We start from the raw sequence: 17,914 nt of genomic DNA, 5'->3' as shown, positions 1-17,914 counted from the left end.
AGCCTTACAGTGAAAGGTGACACCAGTATCAACATAATGGAGGTATACATACTAGCTGTTCCTCACAGCTAAGTGTCCCCCTCCCTGTAGAATGATCTCTATATGTCACTGAGCACGCCCAGAAGCCTAACTTATCTATCTGAATGGATCCTGTCCATGCCCAGAAGTCCTGTCTGTTGTATCCTATGGTCCATGGGGCTTGCTGTAAAGCATATTTCTGAATTCTGTTAAAATAGCAATATGACCCCCCCCCCACCCCCACCCCCAATAACAATTTACTAAAGCCTAAATCAGAAGCTAGAAACGGATTACAAAAGAGAACATTTCCCTACCTGGCTCTGATGAGTAAAAAAAAAAAAGTCTAGGTAGATACGTTACCTTTCTGAGGAGGTGCATAGTGACGGTTATTTCCCTTCTTTAATTTGGAAGTTCCGAAAAGTATTTGAAAGAGTTGTTCAGGACATGGTGGCTGGAGACTGGCTGCATCCATTGCACACACAGGAGAATCTGATTTATATCTTTCCTTATTCCCTCAGAAGTCGCCCTAGGATGATGTAGGAGTCAGATCTACTTTGCACTACTTGGACAAATAATTCCCCTGATGTCTGACTGGCCATTTATGAAGGAGTTGGGAGTCAGGACTGTGGCTTACTCCCCAGCCTTGTTTTTACTGCGCTCTGTCTGTATCCGGTTTCATTAAATCCGTCAGTGTTCTGTTTTTTTTGGATAGACAGTAAAATAGTTTTAGGTTTTCCTTTCTTGTGTTGGCTGCTTCTAGTTCAGGGATGGGTAACTACAATCCCATCATACCTGGATAGCCAAATCTTTGGATTTGGCTGGTCTGCCGTGATGGTAATTATAGTTTTGCAACAGTTGCCGTCATGTATTTTTATTGCTCTTTGTCTTAAACATTCTCGTGACATAGCACACATATAATAGTAGAGACCTTTAGTGACTGAGTGTTGTAATGGAAATACGGGTTAACCAGGAAGTAAAGAAAGTCACAATGTGTTCTAATAATAATCGGCAAGGTTAGCGTTTTTACTACTACTTGTGTGAATCACATAAAGGTCAGTGAAGATGGCTTTATTGTTAGTAATGAATTTTGTCTGGTCCTAACTAAAGTTTTCTTCTCTTCCACCACCCCTCAGATGCCAGAAGGTTCACAGACTCGCCTATGTGTATGGGGTATTTCACAAGAGCAGATGTTAGGTATTTTCAGCATGATGAATTTCAACATGCTTGATCCTTTCTTACCCCAGGAAATATGCAGTTTCCAGAGGCTCCAATGCATAGGTATGTCTGCTCCTGGTGACACGTGACTTCTATTTACCCCCTATGTGTCAGCTCCGGGCAGCTTTGATGACAGCTCATAGGTAGTGTGAGATGACACACTGATTCGGGGCAGGAGCTTACGTAGAAGCCAGGCCTGGAGGAACACACAAGCTGTGTGTCACCAGGAGTGGACCTACCTATTCACTGGACGCTCCAGTGCACCAGAATTAGCATATGTATAAAACAGCAAAAATAGTGGAAACAGGATTGATGATTTTAAAAAGGACCAGACAGGCAGAATCAGTACTGATAAGGTCATATGGAAAATGTAATATATGTATTCATGTGGTACATTCGCTTTAATATACCACAAATGTGTCAAATATACACCAGAAACCAACTTATAGAAGGTGCAGATTTAAAATAGAAAAATACAGCCTCAGACACTATTATACATCTGGTTCCAAAATACTTTCCTTTCTTAATGTGTTAACCCACCCTCAACCACAAAAAAAGTATGAAGTATAGACTGTTATATCCAGTAAACTGTATGCATTTAACATATGTTTTTAGAATGGTGCCCTATGGATGAGTTATCTTTCAGAGGCATACATTATTGCATATAGGTGAAATGGAGCCCATAAAACTGATATAACAGAGGCTTATATGACTGATGTGTCACGTAATGCTACATTTCCCAGCAACATTTATAGTTCTAATTGTATTGTGCCCATAGTCACAGCAGAAATTGTAAAATTCTACGGCAACAGTAGGGTTGATCCATTTTCTTTAGGCTCCCTATACTCAGCACCCATTGATTTATTTGACCAGTACTGTAAACACACCCCTTTATTTTAGGAAATGTTGGGGACCCAGCTGTCAGACCCTACCAGTCTAATGTTGAAGATTTAAGAATTAAAAACCTATAGTATTTACATGGTGGTCTAGTGTCTGGGGGAAATCTATAGCACTTTTCATTCTCATCTAATTCATGCATACTATGGACATATCTGTACCTCTTCTGGGTGTCTCTGTCTTTACCATTGTTTTTTTTATTTATTTTAACAAAAACAGCTTTTTTTAAGATTAAGGTTCAGTTTTCTCATGAAGAATCTTTGTAATTGCAGGAAAGAGACACAATGTTGGGCTCCGGGTTTAAGGCTGAGCGGCTTCGAGTAAATTTAAGGCTTGTCATAAACAGACTGAAACTTTTGGAGAAGAAAAAAAGTAAGTAACACCATAATTCCAGTAATAAATGGGGTTAGTTTCCTGGCTACTATATCCCTATAGCATGATCACAGCAAGGTGGAGGGGGCAGTGAGAAATTGACAGGGCTCTCACCCTTTTCTCATCTAACCATCATTATCACTGATCCCAGCTGCTGAAAGGGGTGTCAGCTGTATAGCTGGTGGCAGTTCCTTAGACCCCCCCCCCCTCATTTTTACATACATAAATCAAGGAGCAGTTAAATATTTTTTTTTTTTTCTGGATGCGACATAAAAAACAATTGCATTCCCCCCCCCCAAACTATGCTTATCACTTGTCTGTGGCAGGGTCACCTTATTCAGTGATTGGCTCAGGGGGTTATCACTGTGAGGACTCCGCCTTGGAATAATTTAGTAGTCTGAGCCCACATAATGTTTTGGAGAGTTCTCTGGGGGACCAAATTAGGTGACTGTGTTTTGGTTTTTATTTTCATGCTGCCCCCAGTAAGCAGTGAGCCCCTTAGGTTATGTTGGGTCTGACTAGTAAAATATTATGGAGACACTTAAAGTTTTATGTCAGGAGCTTTCCTGACATGCAGCATCTTCTTAGGTTGGATCATATTTGTGCTGCAAAAAAAATTAAATGTATAAGTTGAACCACATTTATTTTTATCCTCTCCCTTCAGCCGAGTTGGCACAAAAGGCCAGAAAGGAGATTGCAGACTACTTATCCTCTGGGAAAGATGAAAGAGCAAGAATCCGGGTGGAGCACATCATCCGAGAGGACTACTTGGTAGAAGCCATGGAGATCTTAGAATTATACTGTGATCTGCTTCTGGCCCGATTTGGCTTAATTCAGTCTATGAAGTAAGTCTGCACCATGAAATTAAAGGAGTTGTCTGCAGCAGACTTGTCCTTTGAAACATTGTCAGCGTATGTTTTGGAGGAAACTCTTCCTTCCCCATGTGTATGATGGAGGAGACATGTTTTCCAAAACTTTCGCAGCAGAGCGGCATCCCAGAGTGCCATTGATGTTATACATTAGCTCTGAGTCTGTTTATACACTGGTTTGGGCTATACACCACAACATGATTGTTGGAAGCTTCAAAAGTGAGTACAGTGACCATAATCAAAAATATATTCTAAATGTTGCAGTTACCTCAGAGAAAATGGCAGCGGCTGTTAAAGCTCTTCATTATGGTAACGCTCTGGGGCCTGACAGCTCCCCCAACCAGCAACGTTAAGAGACTGTTCTAATGTGCCACCCTCTCATATTATATATGTATACTAAGCTTATTCTTTTTAAATAAAAATACTTTTTAAAAAATACAAAACGCCTGTTTACAACTTGGAAGAGATGGCAGGCAGAGGATATAGAAGAGGTAATACTAAAAGGCTAGGAGACAATGTGCAAATGTATTAACAAAAGATGTAGGGAAACTTTTTTTTTTTCATTCTTTACTATATAGATTCTTTCATTCTTCACTATATAGATTTAAAGCGACTCTGTACCCACAATCTGTCCCCCCCCAAACTGCTTGTACCTTCGGATAGCTGCTTTTAATCCAAGAGCTGTCCAGGGGTCCGTTCGGCAGGTAATGCAGTTATTGTCCTTAAAAACAACTTTTAAACTGGCAGCCCGGTCAGGGCTTAGATTGTGTATGCATTAGGCTGGCACAACCTCTCTGTTCCTCCTCCCCACCCTCTTCATCACTAGGAATGCTCCAGGCAGATTGCCTCCTATTCCTCAGCTGTGTCAGCCCGGCACATGGGCTGGATTGTTAAGGCACCTGTGCAATGTTCAAACAGGAGTAAATGTTCCAGTGGCATTCCTAATGATGAAGAGGGTGGGGAGGAGGGACGGAGGGGTGTTGCAAAGTTGGGGCACAGATACTCCCCTTGGGCACGGGGCTGCAAGTTTAAAAGTTGTTTTTTAGGACAATAACTGCATCACCTGCCGAACGGACCCCAGGACAGAGCTTGGATTAAAAGCAGCTATCCGAAGGTACAAGTGGTTTGGGGGGGACAGATTGTGGGTACAGAGTCGCTGCCACCCTCCCAGATCAGATAACAGCCTGTCCCAAATATAAAGCACCCCTGATTAAAGAGGATGTACCACCAGATACGTCCTCTGTAACCTGACACAGGGCTAGAACGGCGCCATCACGGGGAAGCCGATGCCGCGGTCTGTTTTTCGAACTGCGGCCCGGTTCCCGTGTACGGCGCCGTTCTTTCCACGGTTACCGGCCTGGTGCACAAGCACTGGAGGTAGGCCAGCCCGCCTCCAGTGGGTGGGAATTCCCTCCCCTCTATGACGCGGCTCCATTACAATCAAAGCAGCCGTGTCATAAAGGGGAGGGAATTGCTTCCCACTGGGGGCGGGCCAGCCTTCCTCCAGTGCCTCCCCCGTGAGGGCGCCGTTCTATCCCTGTGTCAGGTTAAAGAGGGCGTACCTGGTGGTACATCCTCTTTAAGTATGGGATTGTCTTCACTCAACCACCTCCTGGAATCAGATAATAGCGTATGTGCACACCCACTGGTGGTTGAAAATACTGCTGACACCCCAGGCACTACTATTTCACACTCTACAATCTGACACCACTCATATAACAACGTATTCAAGACATAGTACATCTCATTTTACTGATAGCTCATTGCTGCATAATGGCAAAATGGCTAGAAGTAAATATCCCAGACATGGCTATGGTGATGACTCGAATTAAAAATCTTTTTAGATTAGCGACATAAAAGAACTAAAAAATTATTTTAGAAGACAAGACAGGGAATTGACAATATTGTACGTCCATTTCTATACTCTGAATGGTATTGCCTGGGAGATTTAGCTGGTACATTGACATTTGGGGGCTTTCCAATTAAGGGCTTAATAGCATCCTTTTAACTTGTCACTAAATAAACTTTCAAATATTTTATAGGGTTGGGAATGCCCACATTGTATATGAATTACCATTTTTTACACTACCCTCTCTACCATACCTACTCACAAGAGAAGTTGTGAGTTGGCTCGGGGGACACTACGTGATGTCTGGACTCAATTTGTTATACATAACACATACTGATTATAAAATCACAAACAGCAATGCAAGTTTTTATCATATGTTTTATTTGTTTTAATTACTTTCAACTTTTAAAATGTTTAATGATGTATGATCTGTGCATTACTGTATGTTATCCTATATAAATGGAACTCTGAACTTCTCAGTGCATCCACCGTTACATCTCCTCTGTTTGTTATGTTAAAATATTTTACTATGTAAAAGCTATTAAAATGTGTTAAACAAATTTAGTACAACTTGGAGGTCTGCTATGCAATGAAGTGAAATAATTGAAGTTTAAAACGTAGCACAGCTTTATTCCCTACTCTATATGTGTCTGAGGACATGACTTTAATGCATCAAATTGTGGCCCACATTTTTGGCATACAACTGAGTTAGCTAATACATCTGGCTATCTTTTTTTTATTTTTTTTATTTTTACCAAAGCCTTTTCCGTGGGAGTAAAAAAAAGTTGAAATTTTACTAAAAGTACCGTAAGCATTTCTTAATGCTATTTGAACACAAAAAACTTTGAAGAAGTGCTTATATTGTATAGTTCTGTAAACAGATTTTCATTTATTTGGTATTGTATATTTCCAGGGAGCTTGATCCAGGTCTGGCTGAAGCAGTCTCCACATTAATTTGGGCAGCTCCACGTCTACAGACTGAAGTATCCGAACTGAAAATAGTGAGTTATTCATACAAAGGGTTATTGCATATTGGTGGGAATTATGAGTGAACCAGTAACTTTTTTTTTTTTTTTTTTTTTTTTTTTTTTACTTTTAAAACTCTCTTCTCAACACTGTACACACACTCTACAGTGTAATTAGAGATGCAAAATAATGTAAATGGTAAAACACAGAATTTAGTTAAATAATCTCTCCAGATAAAAAAAGCATGGAGTTGTCCATGTAAGGCCAGCACCACGCAGGGTACCAGAAGGTGTGGTTCTTGGAATACTGGGCTTGTAAATTTATACATCAAAAGTATGTGATATCAAACATTCCAAACTTTAAAATACCTATTAGGTATTAATGTGTCACTGATTACTGGATACTTTAAAGGGGTTATCCAGCGCTACAAAAACATGGCCACTTTTCCCCCTACTGTTGTCTCCAGTTCATGTGCGGTTTGCAATTAAGCTCCATTTACTTCAATGAATCGGCGTTTCAAAACCCCACCCAAACTGGAGACAGCGGTAGGGGGAAAGTGGCCAGGTTTTTATAGCGCTGGATAACCCCTTTATTAAAGTGTGTTAAAAACCTGCCGTTGATGCAGATACTAACAAGTTACTAAATTGACTGCTCTATTCATATATATGAATAATGGGGAACCTTCGGCCCTCCAGCTGTTGCAAAACTACAATTCCTATCATGCCTGGACAGCCAAAGCTAAAGCTTTTGTGTTTTTGCACTAGCTGAAGGGCCGAAGATTCCCCATCCCTGATATACACGCTTACATCATGCATTGAATGATTCACAAGGCAAATCAAAGTCTGTTTTGAATTGGTAGAAAGACTTCAACATGTTGTGAAAGTTGGGAAACTTTTTGCCGGCCAAAAGGAGGGGTCTAGCTCTGATGTTAGTTGTGTAAAGTTAGGACTATCCCATAGTGGTAGATTACACATAATGAGAAGAATTTATCAACAGGGTATTTTTGTGTGCCCTCTAACTACAGTGTGAGTAAGAGACTGGTGTATTGAATTTATGAATAGGTGAACAGCCAGTCTATTTTTGGAGCCAGGGACATGTTGCTGCATGCAAAATGGTTGCAAAGGTTTGCACAGATTTTTTAGTATCTAAGTATCTAAATCACTCACTCCACGTTCATTTGTTTTACACAAAATGTTGGGACTTTTTCATGCAGTCATAGACAGTCAGTCTATTAAGGTATTTCCCCCCCCCCCCCCCCCCCAGTCATGTGACATTGCATCTTCCATACTGCAGGTTGCTGATCAACTGTGCGCCAAGTATAGTAAAGAATATGGAAAGCTGTGCAGGACAAACCAGATTGGAACAGTCAACGACCGGGTATGTGTTAGGATTACTGGGTGGTCTGTTAATTTCAGAAAGCATTATCTCATTTTTGAGCTATTGTATGTTTCTGTTTTTTTCTAGCTAATGCACAAGCTGAGTGTAGAGGCTCCTCCAAAAATTCTTGTCGAGCGGTACCTCATTGAGATTGCTAAAAACTACAACGTGCCCTATGAACCAGATTCTGTGGTTATGGTAAGTGAACACTGAAAGTTTCATCATGGATGACATTCCGTTCTTTATAGGAAGGATAGTGACCTATAACAGACCTATGTAAAATGTCATTGCATACATTTTCTACAGAAAAAATCTCCTGTACTGCAGATTTAAAAATCTGAAGCATGTTAATTTTAGTTGCAGTACTTCTCCATATGTTGCACATGAAGATTTTTCTTTCAAATCTACTGGTGTCAGAAAGTTGTAAAGATTTGTCATTTACTTCTATTTAAAAATCTCAAGTCTTCCTATAAGCTCCTATATATCCTGCTGGAAATGTTTTTATTTACATTCAGAAACAGTGCTCTCTGCTGACATCTCTGTCCAGAGCAGCAGCAAATCCCCATAGAAAACATCTCCTGCTCAGGACAGTTCCTGTCTCGGCCAGAGATGTCAGCAGAGAGCCCTGTCTGAATGTAAATAAAATAACATTTCCTGTAGGGCTTAAAACAGCTGATAAGTATGGGAAGACTTGAGATTTTTGAATAGAAGTAAATTACAAATCTATATATTTTTCTGAGACCAGTTGATATGAAGAATTATTTTTTTGTCTGCTGGACAACCCCTTTAAAGCAGTTATCCAGCGCTACAAAAACATGGCCACTTTTCCCCCTACTGTTGTCTCCAGTTCAGGTGTGGTTTGCAATTAAGCTCCATTTACTTCAATGGAACTGAGTATTAAAACCCCACCCAATCTGGAGACAACTGTAGGGAGAAAGTGGCCATGTTTTTGTAGCGCTGGATAACCCCTTTGAGTGTCAAACAGGAAGGTAGACAGTACATGTTTCTGAGGCTGCACATAGCTTATGTTTCAGCAACTTTAAAAAATAAGACATTGGGGCAGATTTGTCAAAACTTATGAAGAACCGCTAATAAATTTGTATATTTTACCTGTACGCTTTTAATTCCCACTTTCTGTTACTTTTTAAGGCCGAGGTTCCTACAGGTGTTGAAGCAGATCTTATAGATGTTGGATTTTCAGATGACATAAAGAAAGGAGGCGGTGGAGGAAGTGGAGGGGGTGGAGGATTTGGAGTACCATTGCCAACCATGCCTGCAATGCAAATGCCCACCCCTACAATACCATTTAATTACCCTGTATCTGGTGGACCGGTATGTATGGGATGCTCTTTACTCATTTCATTTTTTTTTACACTCCATGCTAAATATTTAGTCATAGTTCCATACCTGTATGACAAATTATTTTAGCAAAAGTTTCGGCGGTGCTCTAGGACGGCTGAACGTCTGTAGAGGAAATCTAGAACCTCAGCAGATTTCATTCACTACAAATTGTCTCTCAAATCTTATTACTCTGCCCTTTACCTCGCCAAACAGGCTTACTTTACCTCTCTCATCTCTTCACTCTCAAACAATCCAAAACGCCTCTTCAACACCTTTAACTCTCTTCTGAAGCCCAAAGTTCAGACACCCATCACTGACCTCTGCGCTGAAGACCTGGCCTCCTTCTTTAAAACCAAAATTGACACTCCCTGCTCCGATCCCCCTCCCAGCCCCAAAGTCCCATAGCTCCTATTACTTCTCCCATAGATACCCTTCCCTCTCCCCCTTCGCTCTCAGCCTTTGACCCAGTGACAGAGGAAGAAGTTGCCAAGCGCCTCTCCTCCTCTCGTCCCACTACCTGCCCTACTGACCCTATTCCCTCACACCTCCTCCAGTCCCTCTCTCCCGCTGTCACTACTCACCTCACTAAAATATTCAACCTCTCCCTCTCCTCTGGTATCTTTCCCTCCTCATTCAAACACTCTATTATAACCGCACTGCTGAAAAAACCTTCCCTAGACCCATCTTGTGCAGCCAACTATCGGCCTGTTTCTAATCTCCCCTTCATCTCTAAACTCCTGGAACGTCTTGTCTATTCTCGCCTAACCCGCTATCTCTCCGATAACTCTCTTCTTGACCCTCTACAGTCTGGTTTCCGATCCCTCCACTCCACTGAAACTGCTCTTAACAAGGTGTCAAAACGACCTCCTGAAGGCCAAGTCACAAGGAAACTACTCCTTGCTGATTCTCCTGGATCTATCAGCAGCGTTTGACACTGTGGACCACCAGCTTCTCCTCTCCATGCTCAGCTCTCTTGGCCTCAAGGACTCTGTTCTCTCTTGGTTCTCTTCCTACCTCTCTGACCGCTCTTTCAGCGTATCCTTCTCTGGCTCTACTTCCGGTCCCCTACCTCTTAATGTCGGAGTTCCCCAGGGGTCAGTCCTGGGTCCCCTCCTCTTCTCCCTCTATACAGCCCCCATCGGACAGACCATCAGCAGGTTTGGTTTCCAAAACCACCTTTATGCTGATGACACCCAGTTATACACTTCTTCCCGTGACATCTCCCCTGCCTTCCTACAAAATACCAGTGACTGTCTATGCGCTCTCTCTAACACTATGACCTCTCTGTTTCTCAAACTTAATCTCTCCAAAACTGAAACTGAACTTCTGGTATTTCCTCCCTCTAACACACCTAACCCCGACATCTCACTCTGTCTGTGGTACTAGCATAACTCCTGTGCACCAGGCTCGATGTCTGGGGGTTATGCTGGACTCTGACCTATCCCTCACTCCCTACATCCAAGCTCCAACACGCTCCTGTCATCTTCATCTCAAAAACATCTCCAGAATCCGCCCATTTCTCACCACTGACACCGCTCAGACTCTGACTGTCGCCCTGATCCATTTCCGTCTTGACTACTGTAACTCCTTACTAATCGGTCTCCCTTTCTCTAAGCTTTCCCCTCTCCAGTCTATCCTGAACGCAGCAGTCAGACTCCTCTTCCTCTCCAGCCGCTATATCGACGTTTCCCCTCTGTGCCAGTCACTGCACTGGTTACCCATTAAATCCAGAATCCACTTCAAACTCCTCACCCGCACCCATAAAGCCCACCACAACTCTGCTCCTCCATACATCTCCTCCCTCATCTCCACCTATCCTCCTTCCCGTGCTCTGCGCTCTGCAAATGATCTAACCTTAACATCTTCCATAATCAGAACATCTCATTCCCGCCTCCAAGACTTCTCTCGTGCTGCACCAATTCTCTGGAACGCCCTACCCAAACACATCAGACTCATACCCAATACTCAGTTTCAAGCGTGCCCTGAAGACTCATCTCTTCAGGTTCGCCTATAACGTTCCCTAAACTGTTTCCCCCTTCTGTTGTTTCCCTTGCTCTATATCTCTGACTGTTCCTGCACTTTATATGTTTACTTGCAACAGACATTGGCGTTGTTACTGGCTTATCCTGTATTTCTAACTATGTACAATGCCTGGACCATGGACAAATAAAGCACTTATGCCTAGTGTCAACGAAAATTATAGTCTGTAAGCTCCAACGAGCAGGTCTCATTTATAATTTGTATTTTTGTTATTTTTATTTATTATGTTCTTATTTATTCCAATTTAACTGTGTATTAGGTACCTCTGTACTGTATGCATAGAGAAAAAAAAAAGTGCTGCGGAATCTGTTGGCGCTATACAAATAAATTTATTATTATTATTTATTAGATAACTTCAATTCTGCTTTCACAGCAGGATACTACCTTCTTAACCCCTAGACAACCCAGGACGTAGGGTTACGTCATGGAAGTCTGTCACCACACGACCCTGGACGTAACTGTACGTAACTGGGTGGTTCACCCGCTATGAAGCGCGCTTCATAGGAGTTGGGGGCCGGCTGCAGTGAGCAGCCGGGACCTCGCCGGTAATGACACGCTGCAGCGATCGCGCTGCCGCGTGCCATTAACCCTTAAACGCGGCGCGACCGCGGCATTTAAGTGACAGGGGGAGTGCCCTGTCACTTACCGATCGGAACGATCGTTAAAACGGACCACCGGAGGTCTCTCACCTGTCTCCGTGCGGTCCGATCGTCTATCTGCTCACTGATCGCACAGGCAGGCTCAATGAGCAGATCGCCGATAACACTGATCAATGCTATGCCTATGGCATAGCAATCATCAGTGTAGAAATCAAACTAGTGAATGTAAAAGTCCCCCAAAGGGACTTCAAATGTGTAAAAAAAAAAAAAAAAAAAGCTCAAAACACTATTACACTACCCCAAAACCCCTCCCCCAATAAAAGTTGAAATAACCCCCCCTATCCCATTATATAAATAAAACATATAAAAATAGATAAACATATAATATACCGTAGCGTGCGTAATTGTCCTATTAAAATATAACAAGCGTCATTGCGAACGGTGAACGGCGTACATGAAAATAGGGAAAAAAGTGTGCGAATTACCGATTTTATGTTACATTATATATTTAAAAAAATCAATAAAAAGTGATCAAAACGTCCGATCTTCACAAATATGGTATTAATAAAAACTAGAGATCATGGTGGAAAAAAATGACACCCCATACAGCCCCGTAGGTGAAAAAATAAAACTGTTATATAAGTGTCACAATAGGCCCATTTTATTAATATTTAATTGCCAAAAAAAAGGATTTAATAAAAAAAAAAAAATATATATATATAACATTAGAGAATCTGTGTAACCTGCATATGGTTGTGTTCAGACTGACCTATAGAGTAATAATATCATGTCGCTTTTACCATATAGTGCATTACGTAGACACTGGAACCCCCCAAACGTTACCATATTGCATTCTTTTTTACGATTTCACCTATTTATATCTTCATAAATAATATATTTGGAATTCCATCATACATGTTATGGTAAAATGAATGACGCCATTACAAAATACAACTATTCCTGTAAAAAACAAGCACTTACATGGCTTGTAGATAGAAAACTGAGAGTGCTAGAGCTCTTAGTGTTTTCGTTTTTCCCTTCTAAGATCAAAATTTGCGCGGTCCACTGGGTCATTTTGGGCCTGGTCCTCAAAGGGTTAAAACTCTGGAAGGTACATAGTCCATTCCTAAAGCGAGCAGTGTACGAAACTGGCAAAAGCACTGTAGACTGGATTGTAAGTGTATTACAATGCCGTCTATAGCGCTTCCAGTTGTTTGTACACTGCTCGCTTTAGGAGTGGACTGTGTACCTGCCAGAGTTTTGAGGTTTACTAATGCAGAAGTGGAGTGGTAGGTTCCCTTTAACCCCTTGGCAATATACGACACATATGTACATGAATGATATGTCACAGGCTCAAGACCCAAGGCAACTCTTTATGCAGCAGTTTTCAGCTGTGTTATAGAGCTAACAGGATAACTCTGATCTTAGCCATTTAACCACTTAGCTGCTGTGGCCAGAAGCAACAGTGACATCTGAGGGGTGCTCCTGACCATTATTGTGGTATTACATTGTGTATTTAAAGCGAATCTTTCACCACTAAGTATTCAGAACATACCTTTATACCCTGCATCTGTGTTTTTATATTTGTTGGGCTGTGACTAGTGTCAAGGAGGCAGAGCCTAAGATTTTCTGGTCTCTAGTACCACGATGCTTCACTGTGCTGTATGAACATTGCATAGTATTGTATAAGGGGCAGGCATGAAACATATTGAGGCAGAGTTGTTAGGGAACTCTACGCACCACCTAGTTACTATTCATGGTCTCAATAAAGGCATATATTATTGAAATGAAACACAGACACAGGTAACAAGTAGTGCTGACAGCTCAGTAGGTAGTAAAGAGGTGTGACAAAGTGAAATGGTGTGTTTTCTTTGCATCATTGCAGCCAGGGGTCTAGCGGAGGTCTTCAGGCCTGTATTGCTGGTTCTTCTATTACAGCCTGCCTGAGGTATTGCAGTGTATTGTACATATGATCTCATGTTCAAGTCCCCCACTGGGAGAGAAAAAAAAACAATAGTCTTTTACTAACAAGAACATTTTCATATTTGCATTTTTATTATTTGCTTCTGAGAGGGGGCAAAAAGCAATAGATAGTTAAATGTTATCCAGGCTTAAAAGTTGATGCACTGTTTTTGGAAGAATCTAGCTATGTTCTTCAAATCCAGGACACTCTTTTTAAAATGTGAAAGACAGTCTACATCAAGCGGTGTATGTGAGCTTAACACAACCATCTAGCAAGGTTGTGGAGTTCCCTAAAGTGAAGCCAACAGGCCCAGGTGTTTATAGAAGGCTTCTGATCTGATCTCATGATCTGCCATGCAATACAGAGTATTGAGTTCTGCGACCCAGTCTGCAATTGAAGGAGGGAAGTGGTGCTGAATTCCCTTCTTAATCCTAGATATCAGTCCAGGAAGAATGGAACGGAGGGAGACTTCTCTGTGGAGAGGGACTATTCCCTGGCCAGTCCCACTATATATGGAGCATCGAACTTATGGTGGCACTGCATTTCCAGCAATTATTAGAGACTGTGGAAAAGACTGTATGGAGAGTGGTGGGGCACCAATACTATTGGGTCAAAATTTTAGAATTCTCCTGGGCAAAACATGCCATAGACAGCATTGGATTCTCTTTAGCTGCAGAAGTTGGATGCCACCCTAGGGAGTCCTGACAAACATGTATCCAATATAAAGGTGAGAGCAGATGGCCACGGGAAGATTAAAGATGGTTCTCAAAAGCAGAAGCCCAGGCAAACAACCTGTAGGAGTTAAGTGGGGGTTAGATAGCAGAGCTGGTGATAATATGAGCCAGGTGGGATGATCAGTACAAGACCATCTAAAAGGCTGGCATGAATTCTGGGTTGTCAGGAGGCCCAATAGGGGACACAGCAATTTTTTTTGTTTTTGCTTTTTTGTTTTTCACTCTGCATTCTAAAATTCATAACTCTTTTTAGTTTTTCTATCAAAAAAAGGTCATATGATGGCTTATTTTTTGCAAAGCTAATAAGGTGATAACATCATTTATTTCGACATAAAAGGCATGGCCAGATGGAAAAAAATCTTTGTGCAGTAAAAATCTTTTAAAAATTGCATTAATTTTTTTGTAATTTTAGTGGCTTTGATTTTTAAGCAATGCATTTGTACAGTTAAACTGACACATCTGCATTCTCTGGGTTCTCTTCTTTGGGTTGTTACAATTACAACACTATCCAATTTATAATGTTTTATGTTATTTTCCAACCTAAAAAAAAACTGTAGAACATTTTCCAGAAAGTAAATAGGACTAAAAGTGCCCTATTCAGACCCTGTTCCTTTTTTATTTTTCCACCTATGGTGTTATATGAGGGCTCATTTTCTTGTGCCATTGTCTGTACTTTACATTGGTACCACTTTGGCCTGGATTGGACTGTTTTAATAGTTTTTTTAGTAACCATGCCCAAGTACACTTATTGATTAAAAAAGAAAAAAACAATAACACACCAAGAAGTAGTTGTTGGAATCTAATGAAAGTTTGTATGTATGATCACATTATTAGAAAGGATAGGTTTATTGTGGAAAGCTGTACAATTGAAAGAAGGTTCTAGTACCCTGTTGGACAGTGGAGGAGCATGGGTTGGCAGCACCTGGGTCAAGGCAAAATATATTGTTTCCCTACCAATGTGTCTTTGTGTTATTTTTCCCTTCTGTTGCTTTAAGTGATAGGGTAAAAATGTATGTTTTTGCCCTACTGTACTTTTTAATTTATTTTACAACAGGAGACTTTCAATGGACCTCCTGTGGGAATCTATCAACCTTTTGGTAACCAAAATCCTCCAGCAATGGGAATGGGGCCCCCACCAATCCCATCTATGCCTCCTACATATGAGTCTGTAAGTATTTATAGGCGTATTAGATACATTAGAAGTTTTAGATACATTAGAAGTTTCAGAAGTGTCAGAAATCTCTTAGAAAATCTAATAAGATCTATTCTATTCTTTCACAATCCTTACACTATCATCATTTGTTTTCTAAATTGCAACTTTGAAAATTGACAGGTGGACTTAGGGGAAATGGTCTTTACTCACAGCAGACACGTTTGAAATTTCAGTCAGTTTGTGTTCTAAACAGGTTCTTATATTTAAATGGGCACTGTCACTTTTGACTTGTCTAAGTTTTCAGAGTCTGACCAGTTGCTAGAATGAGTTGGGAGAAGTACACACTAAGCATGTTCTCTCACAGCTCTGTGCTACATGACAAAAAAAAGGCACTCCCAAAGCTGAGTTTGTTGCAACCACAAAGAGTGAGGAAAGAAGTGCTCGAGCTCCCCCTGTTCTGGCTCTGAAGACACACAGACCCTAGTCGATCAAAACTTTTGAAATAAAAAACACATCCACATTGATCATATAGAGGGAATGTGTCATCAGAAAACAACTTTTTATGGTATCATATTTAAGAATTGCCGGTGATGCTCTCTTTCCCCCTCCCCCCCCTTTAAATATTCCGTTTTACTATTTTGAAAAAAATCTTAATGTTTGGCATTTTGGCAATTAGGCCCTAATAATAAGCTGAGACTTTGTTCTGAAGAGTTCTTTCCAGCAGTCTCCTACTTACCATCACAGGCAGGATTACATCTTAAAGGTTACACCAATATATAAATAGGATAGGATCAGGTCATTCCCAATAGGTGGTAGACACTACTCCCCCTCGCCACTCTCTGCACAATGACATCTCTGCCAGTCAGAAAGTATGACTACTCTATCAAAAGAGTCTGCGAGTCCCCTCCAGTCTATTTTTCCATTGTCCACGGGGCTTGCTGTAAAGTGTTTATCTAAATGCTTTTTAAGGCAGCTCTGGTTTAATGGCTGCCCCCATAATAATTTTACTAAAAAGGACAATTTAGTGGCAGAGCAGTGGTCTGTCTCCCTCAGCACATTCAGTAGCAGGCCTCAAACCTGCATGCAATTGTGGCCTTCTGTGGTGGTGGTCTCAGCCAGCCTGGTGCGTCACTGGAAGTGATGTGAAGGTACTTGCTTTGTATTGTAAGTACTGGTAGCATGAAACATTTGGTCTCTTCTGCTATCAAAGGGCCTTGATCAGTAAGTTACTAGACTGGCGGGCCTTGTGGATCATCCCCGGTCTAAGTTCTGTTGGGGCCTTCTTTCTCCTCGGCATCCTTTTGGATTCTGGGCATCTTACAATTGTGGAAAACCTTCCACTCCCATCTTCTGTAAGTGTACCTCCTTCTGGTAAGCCAAACTTGATGTCTCCCATGGTACTATTTACCTCTGTGCATTCACTTTGCACGAAAATAAGGGAAAAATCTTTTTTTTTTTTCCCCCTTAAACATTTCTTCTTTTGCAATAGGGATTTATGTGATGTATGTGCCTATGATATTATAGAAGAGGACAGGTTCTTTTTCCTGCTAGAAATTAATGACGAATGATGGAATTGTCACATCTATATGCGCCCTGTGTGTGGCCTAAGACTGCTATGTGTATGGGGCCCAAAATTGTGAACTGTACAACTGTATTTCTAATTGACCTGTTGTCTGTCTCCAACAGCTTGGTGATGGTGGGCCACAGGCAAATGCTCCTCCACAGGATGGTTAGTATGCTCAAATGAGTATGATTAGTAATGGTTTGTTATGGGTACAAATTTGGTACAGCCATAAACGTCTTTTTTTTTTTTTTTTTTTTAAGGTCCTGGTAATCCACTACCTATTGCTAAACCACGTACAAAGATACCAGATAACTTTGTCCTTCCAGAATTGCCGTCTGTTCCAGACACACTCCCTAATGCCTCTGCTGGAGCTGGAACTTCAACTTCAGAAGATATTGATTTTGATGACCTGTCACGCAGATTTGAGGAGCTAAAGAAGAAAACCTAAGATGTTTACCATATTCTCTATCCCTTTAACATCTTGACCTGACGAGGAGAAAATCTGAAATATTCTTTGTACATTCTAAGCATCTGCTCACTGGTCCTCAGAGAGAAAATTGTTCCCCCCCAATATAGGTTTGATGTATTGATTACCCCTAAACTGAATATTCAGAAACTGCAGCTTTTGCCTAAAGGACCATTTTCTCAAAGCCGTCATATATACTGTGTAATGGAGGAATGTCCTAAAGCAAGACCCAAAAGACTTATCACTGCTAATAAGTTGATGAGCTGCTTCCCTACCTGATTTTCTAACCTTTGTACATAACATTTACAGACTTGTTTTCAGCTTGTATGAGCGTGCACTTTTTAAAAAATAAAGCTGTGGCCTTCTAGAGTGCTCGTAGTGAGTGAGTATAAAGCAGAAATAATCTGAAAAATGGCCTTTGCTAAGAATATATCACAGTGTCCAGTTGGCAGCTGAAATCTATGTATATTGAGAGAGAATAATCACACTTG

The 17,914-nt window shown here is 41.2% G+C and overlaps 1 protein-coding gene across 1 annotated transcript; it reads left to right on the top strand.

The window, feature by feature from the left end:
• Positions 1 to 2,406: 2,406 nt before the first annotated feature.
• Positions 2,407 to 17,790, top strand: IST1 (IST1 factor associated with ESCRT-III). The gene is made up of 9 exons (XM_069966133.1): positions 2,407 to 2,502; positions 3,167 to 3,347; positions 6,134 to 6,221; positions 7,480 to 7,563; positions 7,651 to 7,761; positions 8,713 to 8,895; positions 15,295 to 15,408; positions 17,080 to 17,122; positions 17,218 to 17,790. The coding sequence occupies exons 1-9, from the start codon at positions 2,415 to 2,417 to the stop codon at positions 17,403 to 17,405; spliced, it is 1,080 nt and encodes a 359-aa protein (XP_069822234.1). The 5' UTR covers positions 2,407 to 2,414; the 3' UTR covers positions 17,406 to 17,790.
• The last annotated feature ends 124 nt before the right edge of the window (positions 17,791 to 17,914 follow it).

This window comes from Dendropsophus ebraccatus, chromosome 4 (genome assembly GCF_027789765.1).
Source record: "Dendropsophus ebraccatus isolate aDenEbr1 chromosome 4, aDenEbr1.pat, whole genome shotgun sequence".
NCBI classification, from domain to species: domain Eukaryota; kingdom Metazoa; phylum Chordata; class Amphibia; order Anura; family Hylidae; genus Dendropsophus; species Dendropsophus ebraccatus.
The sequence above is the reverse complement of the archived record's forward strand: the minus strand, read 5'-3'. Positions and strand labels throughout refer to the sequence as shown.

Excerpts from the sequence above, each read along its gene's own strand:
- IST1 (XM_069966133.1), top strand. The coding sequence starts at position 2,415 with ATGTTGGGCTCCGGGTTTAAGGCTGAGCGGCTTCGAGTAAATTTAAGG. Across the intron at positions 2,503-3,166 it reads ACTTTTGGAGAAGAAAAAAA|CCGAGTTGGCACAAAAGGCC; the intron begins GTAAGTAACACC and ends CTCTCCCTTCAG. Across the intron at positions 17,123-17,217 it reads AAATGCTCCTCCACAGGATG|GTCCTGGTAATCCACTACCT; the intron begins GTTAGTATGCTC and ends TTTTTTTTTAAG.